The sequence below is a fragment of the Stegostoma tigrinum genome, chromosome 5 (genome assembly GCF_030684315.1).
Source record: "Stegostoma tigrinum isolate sSteTig4 chromosome 5, sSteTig4.hap1, whole genome shotgun sequence".
NCBI lineage: Eukaryota > Metazoa > Chordata > Chondrichthyes > Orectolobiformes > Stegostomatidae > Stegostoma > Stegostoma tigrinum.
This window is the reverse complement of record NC_081358.1, coordinates 3,126,403-3,146,759: the sequence shown is the minus strand read 5'-3', so window position 1 is coordinate 3,146,759 and position 20,357 is coordinate 3,126,403. Positions and strand designations below refer to the sequence as shown.

The 20,357-nt window shown below is 43.2% G+C and overlaps 1 protein-coding gene across 1 annotated transcript in view; it reads right to left on the bottom strand.

Annotated features, from left to right (window-relative positions):
• Nucleotides 1–6,145: 6,145 nt before the first annotated feature.
• Nucleotides 6,146–20,357, bottom strand: part of LOC125451416 (immunoglobulin lambda-1 light chain-like) — a 39,520-nt gene continuing 25,308 nt past the window's right edge. Inside the window, exons 3-6 of the mRNA XM_059645768.1 lie at nt 13,267–13,316; nt 11,230–11,550; nt 9,759–9,836; nt 6,146–6,621 (exon numbers count right to left, since the gene is read on the bottom strand). Of these exons, the coding sequence (XP_059501751.1) occupies nt 6,491–6,621; nt 9,759–9,836; nt 11,230–11,550; nt 13,267–13,316 (580 nt within the window). The 3' untranslated portion in view covers nt 6,146–6,490. The remainder of the gene's footprint in view (nt 6,622–9,758; nt 9,837–11,229; nt 11,551–13,266; nt 13,317–20,357) is intronic.

Here is a 20,357-nt window from a genome sequence, read left to right as displayed (position 1 = left end):
CCGGGTACAGTGGATGCAGTATACCACATTGGCAGATGTGCAGGTGAACCTCTGCTTGATGTGGAATGTCATCTTGGGGCCTGGGATGGGGGTGAGGGAGGAGGTGTGGGGACAAGTGTAGCATTTCCTGCGGTTGCAGGGGAGGGTGCCGGGTGTGGTGGGGCTGGAGGGCAGTGTGGAGCGAACAAGGGTGTCACGGAGAGAGTGGTCTCTCCGGAAAGCAGACAGGGGAGGGGATGGAAAAATGTCTTGGGTGGTGGGGTCGGATTGTAAATGGCGGAAGTGTCGGAGGATAATGCGTTGTATCCGGAGGTTGGTAGGGTGGTGTGTGAGAACGAGGGGGATCCTCTTGGGGCGGTTGTGGCGGGGGCGGGGTGTGAGGGATGTGTCGCGGGAAATGCGGGAGACGCGGTCAAGGGCGTTCTCGATCACCGTGGGGGGAAAGGTGCGGTCCTTAAAGAACTTGGACATCTGGGATGTGCGGGAGTGGAATGTCTTGTCATGGGAGCAGATGCGGCGGAGGCGGAGGAATTGGGAATAGGGGATGGAATTTTTGCAGGAGGGTGGGTGGGAGGAGGTGTATTCTCGGTAGCTGTGGGAGTCGGTGGGCTTGAAATGGACATCAGTTACAAGCTGGTTGCCTGAGATGGAGACTGAGAGGTCCAGGAAGGTGAGGGATGTGCTGGAGATGGCCCAGGTGAACTGAAGGTTGGGGTGGAAGGTGTTGGTGAAGTGGATGAACTGTTCGAGCTCCTCTGGGGAGCAAGAGGCGGCGCCGATACAGTCATCAATGTACCGGAGGAAGAGGTGGGGTTTGGGGCCTGTGTAGGTGCGGAAGAGGGACTGTTCCACGTAATAAACTGTGCTCCCCAGTACTAGTTCCTCGCACTAAAGAAATTCTACTATCCAATTCCTCTCCGGATCTTATGCGTTTCAATAAAACATTAATTATTCTAAACTCCAATGGGTAAAAGCTGAATATCTTCATCTTTTATTCACTAAATATGCTGTTCGCCTCAGATATAACCCTCCCGTGAGCTCCTGCCAATGTGTATGCATACAAATTAAAGTAGAACCAAAACTTCGTACAGGACTGATGACGGGTCCAGGCCCGAAACGTCAGCTGTTGTGCTCCTGAGATGCTGCTTGTCCTGCTGTGTTCATCCAGCCCCACGCCTTGTTATCTTCCAGTACTCCCGGTGTTGTCTTATCAAGGCCCTGCATAGCTTTAGTAAAACCTCCCCACTTTATATTCCACTCTGTTTCCAAAAAAACACTTCGTTACTGTATCTGCAGCTAACACTTGGTTACGCACAGACCAGGAGGCCCAGCTCCTTCTGTATCATAGAATCCTGCAATCTCTCTCCATGTACTTTTCTACACTTCCTACCGAAGTGGACAAGATCACATTTTCCCACTTTTTTGCTCCATCTGACAATTGTTTTAGCAAATCACCTAACGAATCTAAATCCATCTGCGGACTCTATCTCCTCTTAATAATATTGTTTGCTACTATTATGGGGGCAATCAACTAATTTAGCTACCAGACATTTGATCCATTCACCCAGGTTATTAATATAGATTGGAAACAATTAAAGGCCCAGCTCTGATCCAGTCCTATTTGCACTAGTTACAGCTCGTCAACCCATAAAATCACCCGTTTGTACCTAACCTCTGCTTCCAGTCCTTTGTCCAAAGACTCACAATGCCTTGTTTCACCCCAGATCTAACTGAACATTTGTTAAATAGTGAACTTAATCTAATCTCTAAACTTTTATATAGAATGTCAGGGCAAAAAGAACGACAAAAAAGAACCCCTCAAAGAGGTGAAGTCTGTTGAACCTTGAGGCTTCACGTACAAAAATCAGACTCTGCTTGAATCAACTGTCAATATATACACCGCTTGTGGTAGAAGACAGATTCTAATAGTTCTACATGTTTTATACCAGTAACTTTGTAAATTGCAATTTTAGTGCAAATTAACGGAGTTTTGTTTCTAGGTTATTTGCTGCAGCTTATAGAAAGGAGCTTTTTTGCTTAATCTTTAATTCAACACTTTAACTGTTTAAATATGAAACCTAATTTATATGCCCTTAGTTGGGCCTGAATATGGGGAAATTAAAGTATATCGCCCCGATAGGTGCTGGATTGAAGCAGTGTCTAAATGTGAATGATTTTATTTTTGAAGGTAGAAAATCTGCAGCTACAAAACCCGAATAACTCGCGAACGTTGCTGACTGATAACTCTGAGAAAGGTTTGTGAGGTTCAGTGAATTAAGCGGGTGTTGCAATTCGGGGTATCTCTCACAGAAAAAAATCAGTAAGAACGCGAGTCACAAACGATCTCTCTGATGAAGGGTCCAGGCCCGAAAGGTCAGCTTTTGTGCTCCTGAGATGCTGCTTGGCCTGCTGTGTTCATCCAGCTCCACACTTTGTTATCACAAAGGATTCGACTCACATTAGCCGGTCTCGCCTTCATTCTCGTTGATTTTTCTGTATCGCTATTTCAGTCCTTTTTATTTGTACGAATGAATCCCATTTGCCACAACATAATGGTTATGTTTGACAAGTGTTCATTTACAAGAAAATCACAGCTGAAAAACTATGCTCACGGCGAGCAATAAATGGATCCAAGTTGGATCGATCAAGCACTTTTGACAGTGAGTGAATGCCAACGTGGCTGGTACTGAACTGACATTAAACCCTCTAACACAAATCACCAAATGTAAAAAGCTCAACTTGCCTGAAGTGTTAAAAATAAACACAGTTGCACTGAAATGCACTGCAAATCAACTCCAAACGCATACTCTTACTTGGTGTGATTAAAGTTTCTTTGCATTTCAACGTAAGACGATGGTGGAACTGCCTCAGCATCAACACACGAAGGGACATGATCAGATTGTTATTCCCCTTGACGATTACATAGCCCGATGCCCCTGCCCACTTATCATAGAATCTCTACAGTGGCAAAAGAGGCCATTCGGCCCATCTTGTTCCTCTAAAGACCGTCCCGTATTTCTTACGGCTAATTCGCCTACCCTGCACACTAGGGGTAATTTAATGTGGCCAATCCACCAACCCGCACATCTTTCGACTGTGGGAGGCTGCGGGAGCACCCGGCGGCCAACGAAAACTAGAATCTGGCGCCGTGAACCAGCAATGCTAACGACTGAGCCACCCCTACTTTAGGCCGCCAGAAGGACACAAACTCCATCTCCCGGATTCTGGACAAAACCGGAGAGGCAGGCGGCCGGAGTGGATATTTCCACGGGCCGATGGGAAGTGCCTTTGTAGAGCATGGATTTAGGATGTTACCGTCATGTTCATGATAGATGACAAAGGGACTGAGTTCACATGAGCATTGCGAGTTACTGACCCAAAGATATTTGCCGATCCAAACACGATCTTTTATTTCTCTTGGGAAGAGCGCGCTACTCGAACAATGCACATAACATTCTCCCTTCATTTACTGTCTTTCCCACTTTTAACGGTTCTGAACATTATGCCGTAGAGAGACAAGATTTTGTCAACAAAATTCATTGCCTCGCGAGTCTCAGGGAAATATACGAACCGACGAAGTCAATAACTTCTAACATACATTCGCGAATGGAATCACAGAATTACGTGTTAAATAAAATTGAATACAGATAAGCTGGGTTACAGTGTTTTGTATTTAGCCCTGGCCATCTCTCACGGTTAGAGAGAAAAAATATGTTATGTCCAGCTTGAGGGGATTGCTCAGCAAAAATGACGGGAAGCAAGTGTCCATCTTCAGCTGCGGATATAAAAAAGAGATCGAAAACTCATTGTCGGGGTCATTCTGCATCACGTTCTCCGACTCAAATCACTGGTCACCCCGCTTTATCCTCTCCAAAATGTACTGCTGCGATTGTAAAACCGACGCCATGCTACACTTGAAGTATGGGTATTATTGGTTTCAAAAAACTTCCCAGAATATGCTTTCTTTTCGTTTCCCAGAAGTGGACGACGTGGAGATTTATTATCCAGCTCTAACTGCCCTTGAGAATGCCCTGTTTTCAGTGTGGACTTGATAGACGACCTCAGTGCTTCTGAATCTTGTCAGCAAATTCACTACAAGTCTGCACCTGCACCATTAATTCTTGACTAAAGTGAGACCTAAAGAAATCTTAGAAATGATCGCTGGTTATTGTTATTGTAAATAGAGATACATAATGTGTTGGTCTTTATTTTCGAGAACTCATTAGATTCTGGGAAGGTTCCTTTAAATTGGAAAGTAGTAATGGTAATTCTTTTATTCGAAAGGTGAGGGACACAGAAAATGGGAAGATACAGACCAATTAGTTTAATATCTGTCAAAGAAAAAACGCTAGAAGCCACGTTTAAAGATTGGATAAGGCCAAGGTTATCGGACAGAACCAGCATGGTTTTGCAGAAGGGAGAACATGTTAAGCTAATTTATTGGAATTCTTTAAAGAAGTTTCTTGTGCTGTAGATAAGGGGGGTCTCGTTGACATATTCCACTTAATTTTCCAGAAGGAATCCGATCAATTTAGAGTCTGATAGAGTCGTATAGCACGGTGAAAGACCCTTCGATCCAACCCGTCCATGTCGACCAGATATCCTAAATAAGTCTAGTCCGGCATTTGGGCCGTATCCCCCTGAACCCTTCCTATTCATATACCTTTTAAATATTGTGATTGCATCAGTCTCCACTACTTCCGCTGGCCCCTCATTCCGTATCACCACCCTTGTAAATCTTTCCCTTCTCACCATAAATCTATACCCTCTAGTTATGGACTCCCTTATCCTCTGGAAAATACCTTATCTATTCACCCTAAGCCTGCCCCTTATGATTTTATAAAACCTCGATAAGGTCACCCCTCAGCCTCTGATTCACCAGGAAAAGCAGCCTCAGCCTATTTAGCCTCTCCCTATAGCTCAAACCCTCCAACCCTGGCAACATCCTTGTAAATCTTTTCTGAACCCTTTCAAGTTGCACAACATTTCTCCTATAACAGAATACTCGAAGCGAACGTAATACTCCACAAGTGGTTTAACCGATGTGCTGTACAGTCGCAACATGACCTTCTAACTCCTATAGTCAATGCACTAGCCAATAAAGGCAAGCATACTAAATACCCTCTTCTCTACCCTGTCTACCTGCAACTCCACTTTGCAGGAACTAAGAACATGCACTCCAAGGTCTCTGTGTTCGGCAACACTCTCCAGGGCCTTACCATTAAGTGTGTAAGTTGGGGGCACGATATTGACAAGGACACAAGGTTCGTTAGCTAACAGGAAGCCGATAGTAGGAAGGAGTGGAAAGTGAGTAGAAATGAAGGAATCTTTTTTTAAGCTGGCGGGTTGTCACAAATAGTACACCAGAGGGGTCGGAGTTTGGGCCTCAACTCTTTTAATCTATATAAATAATTCAGATGAAGGAATTCAAGGTACGGTGGCTAAATTTGATGACGACATGGCTCCGGGTTAGATATGGACGTGAGTTATCAAGAAGGCATAAGGAGCTACAAAAAGACATTAATGAGTGGACAATTTGAATATGATGTGAGAAAGTGTTAAATTGACCATTTTGAAACAAAAAAGGGCAAAATACGTGTATTACCTAAATAGTGAGAGCTTGAAGAGCTCTGATAGGGAGACAGATCTGGGTATCCCAGTGCATGAATCACAAAAGGTTCATATGCAGGTATAACAATTAATCAAAAAAGCTAACAGAATGTTACGTTTGATTGTGAGGGAAAATGAATGCAAAATCACGGAAGTTATGCTTCAGCTTTACAGGACATTAGTGAACCACAATCCCAAAGCTTCGTGATCTCTGTTGCTGATTTTGTTACCGTTTACAATTTTAAATTAAACTTCCCTTGGTCCTTGGTCTAGGTGTCCGCATTAGTATACAGAACGCTAGTATCCATAACGGATTAACGAATTGATGTGATTTCCTTCACATCAAACATTAACGGTATAGATGAAGTCTTTGCAGGAGTCAGCTGGGATATTTTGAGCAGTCATTTGGAATTTCTGCTGTATTTTCAAGTGATGCTCGTTAGAACATAGACTACTAAATCGGTGATCCCTGCCTCCCTGACAGTAAAACAGGGAAAAAGAACCAAATGAGTTTGAAAAATATTTTATTGTCAAAGTTGCAAAATTGTGAAGTAAAATTACAAGACGAACGTGTAACGAAGACAGCAATTTAGCTGTAGCGAAAAATTCGCAAAGAGCAACATTGGAAACATCAAACAGTACTTCTGCAAAAACATCGCATTAACTTGATTAACAACAAGTGAATCATCCGAAAGCTCTGATCACTATCTACATACACAAGCTTGAAAATAAAACTCTACCCGGATATATTTACATGACAGCTGTAAGCTGTTCACAAACGGATAGTGCAAACTACAATCTCTGGGTATGAACAGGAAATCCAAGCAAAAGCCAAAGCCAAATTATCAGAATTTTAAAATAGGAGGCTGTTGACACCAGTTTAAAGTGGCTTCTTCACGTCACGGTGCTCCAGCCTGTACAGGATGGAGATAATCCCACAATAGACCACGCTCTTCACCAACAACAGTGTGTATGTAAAAGTCGCTAACTTCAGTGAACTCAGAGGCTGACCTGAGAAATGAAGAAACACAAAACACGGCATTTATGCAATGCGGCTTTGTAATAACGGAGGTCATGCTGAATGCGAAGTGAATCATTTGAAAAAAAAATGGGCAACGACCTACGCCTGTAAACTACAGCCGGTGAAAAACTGATCCGGCAGATTTCACAAAGTACTTGTAGTGATTTAGTAAGCTTTTGCTGTTCGTAATTGGATAGAGTATTGTCATAAACCCATACTTAAAATGGACTGTCAGATTATAGTACCAGTCTTAATCATTTCGCACATAAAATCATGGAAAGAAAGCTGCTTCCTGTTTATCTGGAATTAATAAATTCCAGTTTTGGTAGATTTCTCTAAACCAGAGACCAATCTCACTTAAATAGGGATAAAACATCAGGTTGTACAGCAAGAAATTCTCACCCGAAAAGACTAAAAGCTGTTCAATATTTGGAGGAAGACAAATCGCACCTCAAGAACATGCAATAGAATAAAAAAATCCTGAGTTCCGACAAAGTGGTGCTGGGGTTCACTAAGTCTCAGATGAAGGCCATTCGGGCCAACAGCTCCATCCTCTCGTTTATGCTCCCAAACCCTATCTTTGACTCAACTCAATATATCCCTCTTCTCTCGTTCACGTGCTTGTCTGGATTCCCCTTATCTGTATCGATGCCAGTCCTAGAAATAATGCTGATCCATTTACTCACTTTGCCTTCTAACCACCCTCTCGATAATTTAATTTTGAGATCCCTCCAAGAATTATTAGTGACAACCTCATATTACGTTTTCTAGTTTTGTTTCTTTCAGCAAGTGGAAGCTTTTCAGCTACCCATAAAATAATTTTATAATTTTAAAGACATATTTGCTTGTCCCTTAGCTCTCTCTTTCACAGGAAAGTTGATCAGCCTGTTTATTTTTCTTGGTTCGATGCAATTTCTCAGTTCTGGTAGCCTAGTAAATCATGTTTACATCTTCTCCACTGCCTCTTGGTAAATTATAATGCAGAGAACATCGCCACTCAGAGTGAGTGCAAATGGGGTCAAATCAAGCTTCTCCACGTATTTACATAAAACTTATCTCCTATTGAATCATATCCTACTGGAAGAGAACTCCTTTTCTTTATATAACCTTTCTAATCTCCATAATTACATTTAATGATTTGTGTATCCCAGCTCAATCTGTTCCTCTAGATAATTTACAAATGTACTGTCCAAAGGTAATGTTGCCTCAATATGCTTCCCATCAAACTGTACTATCCACTCGCCTATCGAGAAGAAAAATTAATTCTTAAAAACATGTTCATTTTAGGAATTTAAAGACGTCTTCCTGTAATTTATTACTGGGTTCCTGTCTTTTAACTAAACTCCCGGACCCTCAATTTGCCATTTAGAAATGTTGAAATTATTCGCCCAATTCGTGAGTTCAAATCATTGTGTAAATGCTGAACAAAATGTCCCCAGCATAAACACTTGCCCAACATCTCAGCAGTTTTCCCGTCTGATTAACCACGTTCCAGGCTTCCTTTTTTGAAGAGACCTGGCTCTGCATTGTCCACAGATCCCGCACTTTCACCATTCATGAGTCAATTAGCCAGTGCCTTATTGAGGCCTTTTTGAAAATCTAAATGTAATTTTCTATCGTATTACACTTTCCAACTCGTCCTGCTGCTTCTTGAAGTAATTTAGTAAGGTCGGCCACAACCTCTTTTTGAAATCTGTACCGGCTAATCGTTTCCATTCTCTAGGTTTTTTGAATGATATCTTTTGGAGAAGATGTTTGGGTGTCTAGTTGAAAGGTTGTAACCAACAGAACCAGTAGCCAAGCCTGGAGTTAAATGGAAATGAGCTGAACACGCAACTGACTACAGGCTTTCTATTTCCAGATTTAATGTATTTCTATTATTTTTCATATTTTTGCCATCGATCTTATATTTCCCAAAAACCTGTTTACTCTCTTTTTTTCATATTTTCGAAAAGGCATTGATTGTCGACCTCTCCTCTTTCACATTAATTTTGCGATTTTCTAAAATTAAGTAAAAAGCCTCTCCCAGCTTTTCACTAACTTTTCATAAAAGGCGTGGATGCATCCGTCCGGATCCGAAACCATTTGAATTTGTATCGCGATTTTTAAAAAAATCTCAAGATGCTTCATCTTGTCAAAGCTAATCAATCGAAATATGACCCCGAACCCCGTAAGGATCTTTTTAGGTAATGGCCAAAATCTTGGACAAAAATGGTTTAACCCAAAAGCTAAAGGAGAAGGGAGAGGTAGAGCGTAGGGAGGATTAGAAAGGACACATCTGTGCATGTTCTCTACGTTCGATCGCTCCTTTCTTATTTTTAAATGCCTGTACATGTTTTTTAATCTCTTATTTTAATGGCATGTGTGAGCCACGTTACTTTCTCTGGGCGAATGAGCTATTTAACATTTCTGCCGCTTTGGTGTCGTTATTGAAACATCTCTGTATCCCTTAGTGGTCCTGCAGTTATCCAATTATTTCCCTTTGCTATTTATATCTGTATAGAATGTATTCCTCTGTCAGTTAATTTCATATAATCTCTCTTTGTCTTCCTTTTTTGTGAAGACGTTTCCTAACTTTTTAAAATTTGTTATCCTTTCTTTTGTTGTACACATTTCTCATTAGTTTGATTTCTCTCTATATCTTCATGGTCTGTTATTACTGTCTAGTTCGGCTTTTGCTTTTCAGTGGGATCTATTTCTCTTGGGCTCTATTCATCAGTCCTTTGAAAGTTTCCGTTGCTGTTCTAGTTCTTCCTTAGTCAGAAGTGTTCCTTTCCCCAGTTTACTTTCCTAGGTACCATTCTGATCGTTTTGAGACCAGCTTTCCCAATGTGTTACTTCGCTCAGTTTATTTGTTTTTCTAAACCTTTCTCTGGCTGATCAATCCTTCAGTGAGAACGGTCTGGATTTGTTGTGTGTGAGACCCCGGCATGGGCAGCAGACTGCCTTCCCTGAAGAACCATGGTTTTCTGACAATGTTAAGAGTTCCTGCCCATTGTGTGGGTGTAGACCCAGAGAACACCAGCTACGCTGAGTCCAGCTTCACGGCCTGTGCTCTGAGTTAATTGTCTCAACAGTAGGAACCTCTCCTAGACTGGCAAACCGGATCACACGCGGCAAGAATTACCTTCAATCACGATTGTTGATGTGTTCTGAACACTGGGCTGACACGTCGGGACTGGAATATCATTAGGTTTTTCATTAGCTACAGCGAGGGAAAGAAAGACAGAACATAGATTAGAAACAGTCCGAATACTGAGCGATCCGTTAAATGGTGAGAGGGGATGGAAACTTGAATCAGGCAGTCTGCCCATTTGGAAACTGCCGGTGATGGCCTTGAGTAAGCAACGCGTGCTTGTGGAAGCTCGGAATCTCCTAGACCGAGGGGGTCGACTCCATAAGGAATTCGAAACGTTAACATGATAATTTTCCGCAGTTGAGACATTGGGAATAACGCTTTCGCGTTTATCTTTCATTAAACGTTTCATTTCTCCGTCCTTACCGGAGGATCAATATTTCACTATAATCTGAAATGGGCAACTGTGAATTGAATAATGATCATGTTGCTCGGGTTTCACACCATCAAACTTTTATGAGTTTGATGCACGGACCTTTACTCGTCCTTCGGGGTTGCTTTAAACATTGTAGCCTTTGCGCCGTTATGCCCGGAGTTGCAGCGGATCTTCCAACGAAGTTCCGCCGTTGTTCGGGAGAACCCGCGAGGTATCAAAAGTTTATTTTTCCCCTCCATTCTAGTGGCAATTTATCAAATTTACAGATTTCAGAACTGATTCTTATGAATCCGGCGTATTTCACAAGTGGGGCATTAGCACGGATGGAATAACGTATTGAAATAAAAGTTACATTTGCAATATAAATGCTGTTAAGATATTGCATTCCGTGTCAGAAATTGTCCTAGTACAATATTTGTACTAACCGGTTTCAAGGGCAGAACCTGCTCTTGGTTCCCTAACAGAAACTGAATAGAAAATCGTTAGACTCGGTTTAGAATCGCTACGGTTTAATTATATTGGGAACTTTAAACTGCGGGCGAGTTAATAAGCGTCTGAGAAAGCGCGTCTAAAGGGCAGGGTGATCTTTAATCTGATCGAACCTTGTTTATAATTTGTCTAGAAAAACAACAAAAACGAACTTTCTGGAGAAGCTCAGCAGGTCTTGCATCATCTGTGGAGGTGAAGACAGACTTAACGTTCCGGGTCCAGTGATCTTTCCTCAGAAGGAAAGGTCACTGGACCCGGAACGTTAAGTCTGTCTTCACCTCCACAGATGATGCAAGACCTGCTGAGCTTCTCCAGAAAGTTCGCTTTTGTTCCTGATTTACAGCATCCGCAGTCCTTTTGGGGTTTATTCTGTAATTTATCTATACGGTTATATACAGATATATAAAAATCTATATATGTATATATCTATTATGTCAGGCGAATACTGAACGCTGTTTCTAAAACGAAATGCAGTAACTTAAAGTGAAAGTGTCAAAAAGGACATTTTAGTGAGATGGAGATTGATGCAAAATGTTCCCTGAACCCGCCTGTGCTAAGAAGTAGAAGAGAAGACAATGGAGTCAATGGGAACAGTACCTGTTCGGGAGTGCTGGTTAATCGTGACTTCTTTTGGATTTGTTTCATGCTCCGCCTTGCAGTGAATGTCTTTTCCAGTCCAATCAAACTTAGTGATTGTCAGGCGACTGATCACTGAGTAAGCGCCGTTTTTCTGTTTCTCCACTGCGTCTGTTAACACAGCATCATCGGATGCCTTGTTATTCCCGATAGTCCATTGAACTCGAATGACTTCGGGGAAGAAGTCAGTCAGGAGACAGACGACGGCCGCCCTGTTATTCTTGTCCAGTTCAGATTGGTTCGGAGGGAAAATTTGAATTTTTGGTTCACGAACACTTTGGTCTGATTTTAACAAAAAGGAAGAACGTTAAGGACAAACAAATTTACAACGCACAACTTGTCTGCAGGTCGAGTAAATATGGGGAAATAGCTTCCAGTGTCAGGCAACCATGGGTGCATCTGTAAGTGTACAAACCATAAGATCGAAAGATTTAAGAGCAGGAGTAGGCCGTTCGGCCCCTCGAGTCTGCACAGCATTCAGTGGGATCATGGCTGTTCCGATATCCTCACGCCCGCTTTCCTGCCCTTCCCCTGGAATCCTTAATTCCCCTACTGATCAAGAATCTTACATGTGGCTAAGAGACAGAAAACGTCATAACTCTCTGACAGAAGAAATTCTTCCTCATCTGAGTCTTAAATTGCGTCCCTTTCATTCTGAGACCTCTGGTCCAAAAAACCTCCCATGAGGGGAAACATTCTCTCATATTTATCTTGTCGAGCCCCTTAAATTTTTCAATGAGATCACTTCTCGTTGTTTCTAAACTCCCGACCTGGTTAGCTTTTGTTCAAAGTTGTGCAACGAATTGTGACCCGGAATGCACCGTCTGTAAACGATGCGGAAACTAATTCAAATTTTGAGAAGTAGAAATACCTAAAGCTACGGCGGGGGAGTAGAGGAGAAGCGCCAATTGGAAAGACGTGGTACATTCACGATAAACCTAATATCTTCCTTCTCTAATGTATCTTGGTAAAATTTTACGCTGCCTTCCACATCTTTTAGCACTTTTGTTCGCCTGGCCACTTTCTTGATTCTAAACTAATGAAAGGAAGTCCCTCCTTTTTTTTAGGGATTCCTCTAGGACCAGAGTAATTGAGTTGACATGATCAATGAATGATGATGAACTTTCAAAAGTACATTGACCGGCGGCAATGTTGAAGGTGAACATGAACTAAATGCCGGTCTGTTCTCGTTCTGACTGAAAGGCAATGAACGGACCGTATTCCCGGTCCTTTGGGGCTCCGATCCCACGTGTTGTCTCTCTGTCCCCCTCACCGACGCGGACAGTCCAGCACAGAACTGATCGCCTACCCTTCCCTAAGTACCCCAGCATCTAGACCTACCCAGTTACCCATGCTTTATTCCTACATCATCAACTGCTAAGATGTTACACACAGCCACTCGCTCCTAGAGTGTAGATTTGTGAACATTGAAAACAGTTTGGGACATTAATCGTGTTCTTAACACTGTTCCAAAATAACTAAAGTACTTTTACGCTGAAAGTCGAAATTTTATGTAAACCCATTACGTATAAAGACAAACTATTGTGAAAGCTGGAATTTCAAACAAACCCGGAGAATGCGGGAGAAACTCAGCTGGCTTTGTATATTATAAATTCACAGCTTATTCTTTTATGTTGGATATTGCCCAGAGCTGCGGCTATAGTGTGAGAGCAGTGAACGATTTCAACTGGAAACTAAGCTCCTCGTTCATTTTCGGGTCCCACTGTAACTTCCCGGTTTCTACACGTTCCATTCCCAACAAATTGAAGCATCTGATCGCCCCTAAAGCGATGCTAAACGCTGTTTTTCGTGTCTCCCTGAAGCAGCCTGTGAACTGTTCCCGTGTATTGTTAAATGCTGGATTTGAAGACTCGCGGGTGGTCTCCGGTTCAGTCCCAGCGCCAAAAGCGGTAGATTTTCTTTATCACTTTGTATAAATTGCAGGGCACACGGCTGCAGGGGGACACGATCCGGGATGAGCAACAAAATAAGACTCACCCGTTACAACGAGCCTGGTCCCAGTGCCGAACTGCAAACGTGCACCGGCCACAGTGACAGAGGACTTTACAAAATCTTCAGCGGTGAGCTTTTAAGGATTACTGTCTCAGTACACTTACCGTGCCTCTGCTATCACCATTTGTAATAGTATTATTGACTCAATGAATTGTTACTATTTCTACTCACTACCACTGCTTTATCCAACTGAGTTTCAGATGTTTCCCTCATTAAACTTCATAGAGTTTTCAGAGTTACTAGTAATGGGGAAATTCTGCAAACACAATTTAAGTGGTGGATCCAGGTTATCGTGGCACTTGGATACCAACCTATCGTTACCCCAGAAAGGCTGGGATCTTGCTGGAGATAGCCATCTTGGTCACGATACCGTATTGTACAGTCTCCGTGTTACGGGATGATCAGTTTTAATATTGGCATCGTGAGGTGCCCGGGATCGTGCACTCAGCGCCTCCGGCTCCGTTAAAAAGCTAGAGTCGAGAACACGTCAAGCGGCCTTCGACCCAAGTTCCCGAGGCTTTCCTGGTATGAACCCGGAGCGAGCCCCGCTGCGCTATGACTGTAACCCTGCTGGATTGACTAACACTATCCACTCACCTGTAACAAGCAGTTTAGTCCCAGCTCCGAAGACCTTTACCCCCACTGTGACATACATCTGCACACAAACCCCAGCATCGTCTGTACCCTGACACTGACTTAATTCGGCAAACACCGACTGGGAACAAGGGATTTGATGCCAGTCTGTTCCACTAAGTTTGGAAACATGAGGAACCGGCACCGTGGACAGTCAAACTCTCAGCAAACATTGTACAGACTGACCGCCACGCCTGACGTTATTTTTGTAAATAATTCTCTCCGGAACCTATGGAACACTTCACCGCGCTCAAACCTCTTACCAGATACTGTGAGCCGAGTCCCAGAGCCGAATATTACTCTCCGTGCACCAGAGATGGCACTGTGTTATATCACTTTACAATAACCAATTCATTTGCACAGCCTCTCTCCCAAAGGAACTAAATCTGAAGAAATCAGAACATAGCGTCCCGCTCCTCTGAAAGCCAGTCTAGTCCCGATGCCCAATTCTCCAGGCATTCACCCGGAGCTCCGGTCCTTACACCATCTCTAACAACCCGGTTATTCGGCATATCTCCGCTGTTACTGCAATAGACATCGTTCTTTGCGTCGAATTCTCACCTGTGACAAAGAGTTTAGTTCCAGCGCCGAAGATTTTCACGTAAGCACCGCTCTCCACTGTGTTACATCTCCTGACAATAACCTCCCGCTCGCTCAGCTTCGTCACCCGCGGCGTTTCCAGCTTTTAGTTGACTGCACCGTTTTACAGTAACCACACGACAGTCACTGCCCAAGCGTGTCAGCACAGTGCCAAACAGCGTGTCCACCTCAACTGATCTGGTTTCAGTGATACAGTCAATCCGGGTTCAGAAAGATTGAATCTGACCTGGAATTCCCCAGACCCAGCTTTCACTGAACGCATTTCCAGGGCTTGGAACCCTTCAGTATTCACATCAATTCCAATGTCATACTAACTAACCGACTGATATTCCACCCATTCCCGCGTCGGGGTACACAGAGTTTCGGGATGAGGTGTGAGGGGCAGGGGAAGGGTAAGGTGGGGAGTGCAGATTTTGTAATTGACTGACGGTTAGTATTGGGGTAAAATCGAGAATCAAGTTTAGAGTTAGACTGATGAACAGGTTTCTGCTTTTATTTCAAAAATGTATTTTACTCATAAAAAGGTTTTATCTATAACTATGTACAAAATGTTCTCAATCCTTTCCATGGAGTTTTTGCAGAGAGCAAAAGGAAACACAGGGATCATATTGGAATTTTACATCCCACAGAGCTACCAGTTAGTCGCAAAAGCTAAGGCATTTTTACCTCATACAGCAAAAGAATTTCCATATATTTTGAGGCATTGGGAGTCTGAGAACTGAACAGGACTCTGCTATATTTTGTCAGAAAGAACTTAAACAACAGTCTTCCTCTTTGGCAGTAGCTGTCCCAAGCTGTGGTGCGTAGCCCTGCACATAGCCCTGGACCTTGGAACAGGCCAGTCTGCAGCACTCAGTCCAGGCCAATTCCTGCACTGAAAGACCATCAAGTTTTGGGCAGACCAAAGAGCATCTTTCACTGAGTTTATGGTCCTTCAGAAGAGTTGATGCTTGTCCCTGTGTGCAACCTGGGGAGCAGTTCGTCGAGCACAGAATCCTTTGCCACGGGCCTGTTCAGGACCAACCTCAACAAGAACTGTTGCACGCCTCTCCAGACCTTCTTGGCAAAGGCACATTCCCAAAGGAGGTGTGTCACAGACGCTATTCCCTCCCCCAGCCACTTTGAGGACAGTATGTGGTGGCAGAGAGAGTGATGAAGGATTTGACAGGCAGTGCCATTCTCACCACTAGACAAGCGACATTGTGGTGCTTGTCGGGAGGTTCTGGTAATGAGTGATTCTGCCAAATAACTTTTACAATCTGCTCAAGGTTAGGGCAAGAGCGAGGACATGTCCTTTGCAAGCTGGGTTGATCGATCCTTCATCCCTTCACTGTCAGAATAGATTACCTGCAGTCAGCTGCTTACCTAATAGGTCTGTGTCGGGTGAAGAAAAGTTATGGGTAACACTGCTGTATCTCATATCCAATATCGAGGAAAGGCTGAGGGACTTGAGGCTGTTTTCATTAGAGAGAAGAAGGTTGAGAGGTGACTTAATTGAAACATATAAAATAATCAGAGGGTTAGATAGGGTGGATAGGGAGAGCCTTTTTCCTAGGATGGTGACGGCGAGCACGAGGGGGCATAGCTTTAAAATGAGGGGTGAAAGATATCGGACAGATGTCAGAGGTAGTTTCTTTACTCAGAGAGTAGTAAGGGAATGGAACGCTTTGCCTGCAACGGTAGTAGATTCGCCAACTTTAGGTACATTTAAGTCGTCATTGGACAAGCACATGGACGTACATGGAATAGTGTAGGTTAGATGGGCTTGAGATCGGTATGACAGGTCGGCAAAACATCAAGGGCCGAAGGGCCTGTACTGTGCTGTAATGTTCTATATCTATCTGAGTAACGCATGCCAATTAAGCGTCCTGAAAATAAATCACAACCACAGAAGTGACCTTTCAGCCCTTATGTTTGAAAGTATACAGCAACATTCTAAATGATCCAGAAGCGCCGATGCAGAGATTGACCTGCAGTGTGACTCGTGACAGAGTAGCATAGTGAACTAGAATGTGAAGCTATAATGAGGTGTTTAACATGGGCCATGTAAAAAGAAATGAAAAATGTTTTCCATCTGGAATGGGAAGATAACTTTCTGTTCACAACTGATGAAAAAATGAAAATTTGCTTTCTAGGTCACCAAAGGAAAGCACTAAGTAAAAAGGAAAATTTTGGAATGACACACAATAACAGTGGTTATTGTACAGTGGTTCAAGGATAAATGTCTGTTGAACAATATGCTTCAGACAAAGAAAGTTGATGAACTGAAGGTAATTCTGTAAGGTGAACTTTTTTTTTCCCAAACCAACCATAAAAGATAAGGCTAGCACTGAAGCACTGAGGTAACACTTTGTACCTCCTACCTTCTGGCATAACAGAGGAAATCATTACAGATGGCAGAGTAGCCAAAGAAACAATAACTGTGGGCAATTATTTTTAATTCAAGGACTTTAAGAACAAAGAAGAAATAATAATGGCATCAGTACTTGTCACCTGATGATTTCACAGCAGCCAGGTGAGTGGAACCATTGTCTGAAGACATCTTTCAGCGGCAACAGCAGGACCTGAAGGACTGTGAACGCTTCTCGTTGCAATTTGCTGAATCCATCAACACAACTGGCTCACTCCAGCTGATTGTTCTTATGTTCATAGATTTTAAGGATAGGACAACTAAAGAAGATCTTCTCAGTCTTGTGCCCCTTAAAGAGAGGTTAACTGTTTGGGTATGTGGAATGAATTCAAAAAGTGTGTTCTTGAGAAAAAAATTCCAATCAAGAAATTGATCTCTTTCACAACTGATGATGAACCAGCCATGTTTGACACAAATTTGGACTTTGTTGCAAAAGCAAAGCTGCTAGAAAGGCTCAGCAGGTCTGGCAGCATCCGTGGAGGAGAAAACAGAGTTAACGTTTTGGGTCTGGTGACCCTTTCTCAGAATGGACTTTGTTGCATTTTTCAGAAATGGTCGTGATTATTCCTCTTTTATTACTTACCACAGTATGTACCATCGCAATATTAAAGATTAGCGTTCTGGACTTTTTGGATATAATGAAATGTGTCGTGAAGACTGTAAACTTCAGCACCTTTTGTTGATGTTCTTACTGGACAAACTTGACATGGCCTATTGTTAACCAAAACTCCTTGCTGATAGGAACTGATTGAGTTGAACAAAGATCCTACAATGACTTTTAGGTCTCATGCCTGACATCATCACTTTTCTTAAATCAAGGAATGAAGAGCACAATGACCTGTGAGACAGCGCAGAGTTATTCAACATCAGGTTCCTAAAGACAGAATATCTAAATATAACAAGCTGAACTGTGAATGGCAGGGAAGGGATAGAAACTTAGCACCTAGGAGCAGTGCTGAAAATGCATTCAAATTTAAACTGGGTCTATGCTCCTCCCAATTGAAAAATAAAATGCTGCACCCTTTCCGGAGTCTGCTGAAGATGCTAGAAAAAAAGACTAAAAAATTACCAAAAATAACAGCACAAATCAGGCTTTGGGGCTTGAATTAAATTAATAATTTAATAATGTATCAACTAAATTCTAATAGAGAGAACTGAGAACCGAGAGAGCGAGCACCAGGAGGCAGCCGGGAAGGTAAGTTTTCCCACTTTAAAAAAGCTTACCTCGAGCGGGAGCGGTGTACATTTATTTGGGCAGCGGCTGAAATCGAGACACTACATGTGCAGTATCTCCCACCCGCCCTCCTGGTCTAACCAGAAAAAAAGGACTCGATGGTATGTATATGAGATAAGGCTTTTTCTATTTCTTTTTTGTCTTTTTTTATTGCATGTTTGCTAAAAAACATTTTTCGTTCCTTTTTCATTGATTTAAATTAAGTTTAAGATTAAAAATGACAGGAGATCTCAGACCCGTGTTATGCTGCTCTTGCTCAATGTGTGAGCTCAGGGACACGGCTGATGTCCCTGACTCCTTCACGTGTAGCAAGTGTGTCCAGCTGCAGCTCTCGTTAGACCGCATGACGGCTCTGGAGCTGCGGATGGACCACTTTGGAGCATCCGCGACGCTGAGGGGGTCGTGAGTAGCACGTTTAGCGAATTGGTCACACCGCAGATTAGGATTGCTGAGGGAGAAAGAAAATGGGTGACCAAAAAGCAGAGAAAGAGCCGGAAGGCAGTGCAGGTGTCCCCTGTGGTCACCTTCCTCCAAAACAGGTATACCGTTTTGGATACTGTTGGGGCAGATGGCTCACCAGGGGAAGGCAGCAGTAACCAGGTTCATGGCACCTTGCCTGGCTCTGCTGTAGAGAAGGGCGGGAAAAAAGAGTGTGAGGGCGATAGTCACTGGGGATTCAATTGTACGGGGAGTAGATAGGCGGTTCTGTGGTTGAAAATGAGACCTTCGAATGGTATGTTGCCTCCCAGGTGCACGGGTGAGGGATGTCTCAGATCAGCTACAGAACATTCCGAAGGGGGAGGGAGAACAGCCAGTTGTCGTGGTGCATATAGGCACCAATGATATAGGTGGAAAACGGGATGAGGTCCTACAAGCAGAATTTATGGAGTCAGGAGCCAAGTTAAAAAGTAAGACTTCAAAGGTAGTAATCTCAGGATTGCTACTAATGTGACATGATAGTCAGAGCAGAAATGAAAGAATAGCTAGGATAAATACGTGGCTTGAGAGATGGTACAGGAGGGAGGGGTTCAGATGTTTGGGACATTGGGACCTGTTCTGGGGAAGGTGGGACTATTACAAATTGGATGGTCTGCACCTGAGCCAGACTGGAACCAATGTCCTTGGGGATGCTTTTGCTAATGCTGTGGGGGAGGGTTTAAATTGATATGGCAGGGGGATGGGAACCAAATATTGGACAAAAAGGAGGTAGTAACTAAAGCCTGTAGGGAACTAGATAATGAAGTTGGCATGACTAAAGGGAAGAGTAGGCAGGGAGCAGATGATGAACACAAAGGGACAGGTGGTCTGAGGTGCATTTATTTTAATGCGAGAAGTGTAGTGGGTAAGGCAGATGAACGTAGGGCTTGGATCGGTACCTGGGAGTATGATGCTATTGCTATTACTGAGACTTGGTTGAGGGAAGGGTATGATTGGCAACTAGATGTTCCAGGATATCGATACTTCAGGCGGGATAGAGAGGGAGGTAAAAGGGGTGGAGGAGTAGCATTACTGGTCAAAAATGATATCACAGCTGTACTGAAGGAGGGCACTATGGAGGACTTGAGCAGTGAGGCAATATGGGCAGAGCTCAAAAATAGGAAGGGTGCAGTAACAATATTGGGGCTGTACTACAGGCCTCCCAACAGCAAGCATGAGATAGAGGTACAAATATGTAAACAGATTATGGAAAAGTGTAGGAGCAACAGTGTGGTGGTGATGGGGGATTTTAATTTTCCCAATATTGACTGGGATTCAATTAGTGTTGGGGTCAAGATGGAGCAGAATTCGTAAGGAGCATCCAGGAGAGTTTTCTAGAGCAGTATGTATGTAGTCCAACTCGGGAAAGGGCCATACTGGACCTGGTGTTGGGGAATGAGCCCGGCCATGTGGTCGAAATTACAGCAGGGGACTACTTTGGAAATAGTGACCACAATTCCGTAAGTTTTACAATACTCATGGACAAAGATGACAGTGGTCCTAAAGGAAGAGTTCTAAACTGGGGGAAGACCAACTATACCAAAATTTGGCAGGATCTGGGGAATGCAGATTGGGAGAAACTGTTTGAAGGTAAATCCACATTTGAAATGTGGGAGGCTTTTAAAGAGAGATTGATTAACGTGCAGTAGAGGCAAGTCCCTCTGAAAATGAGGGATAGAAATGGCAAGATTAGCGAACCATGGATGACAGGTGAAGTTGTGA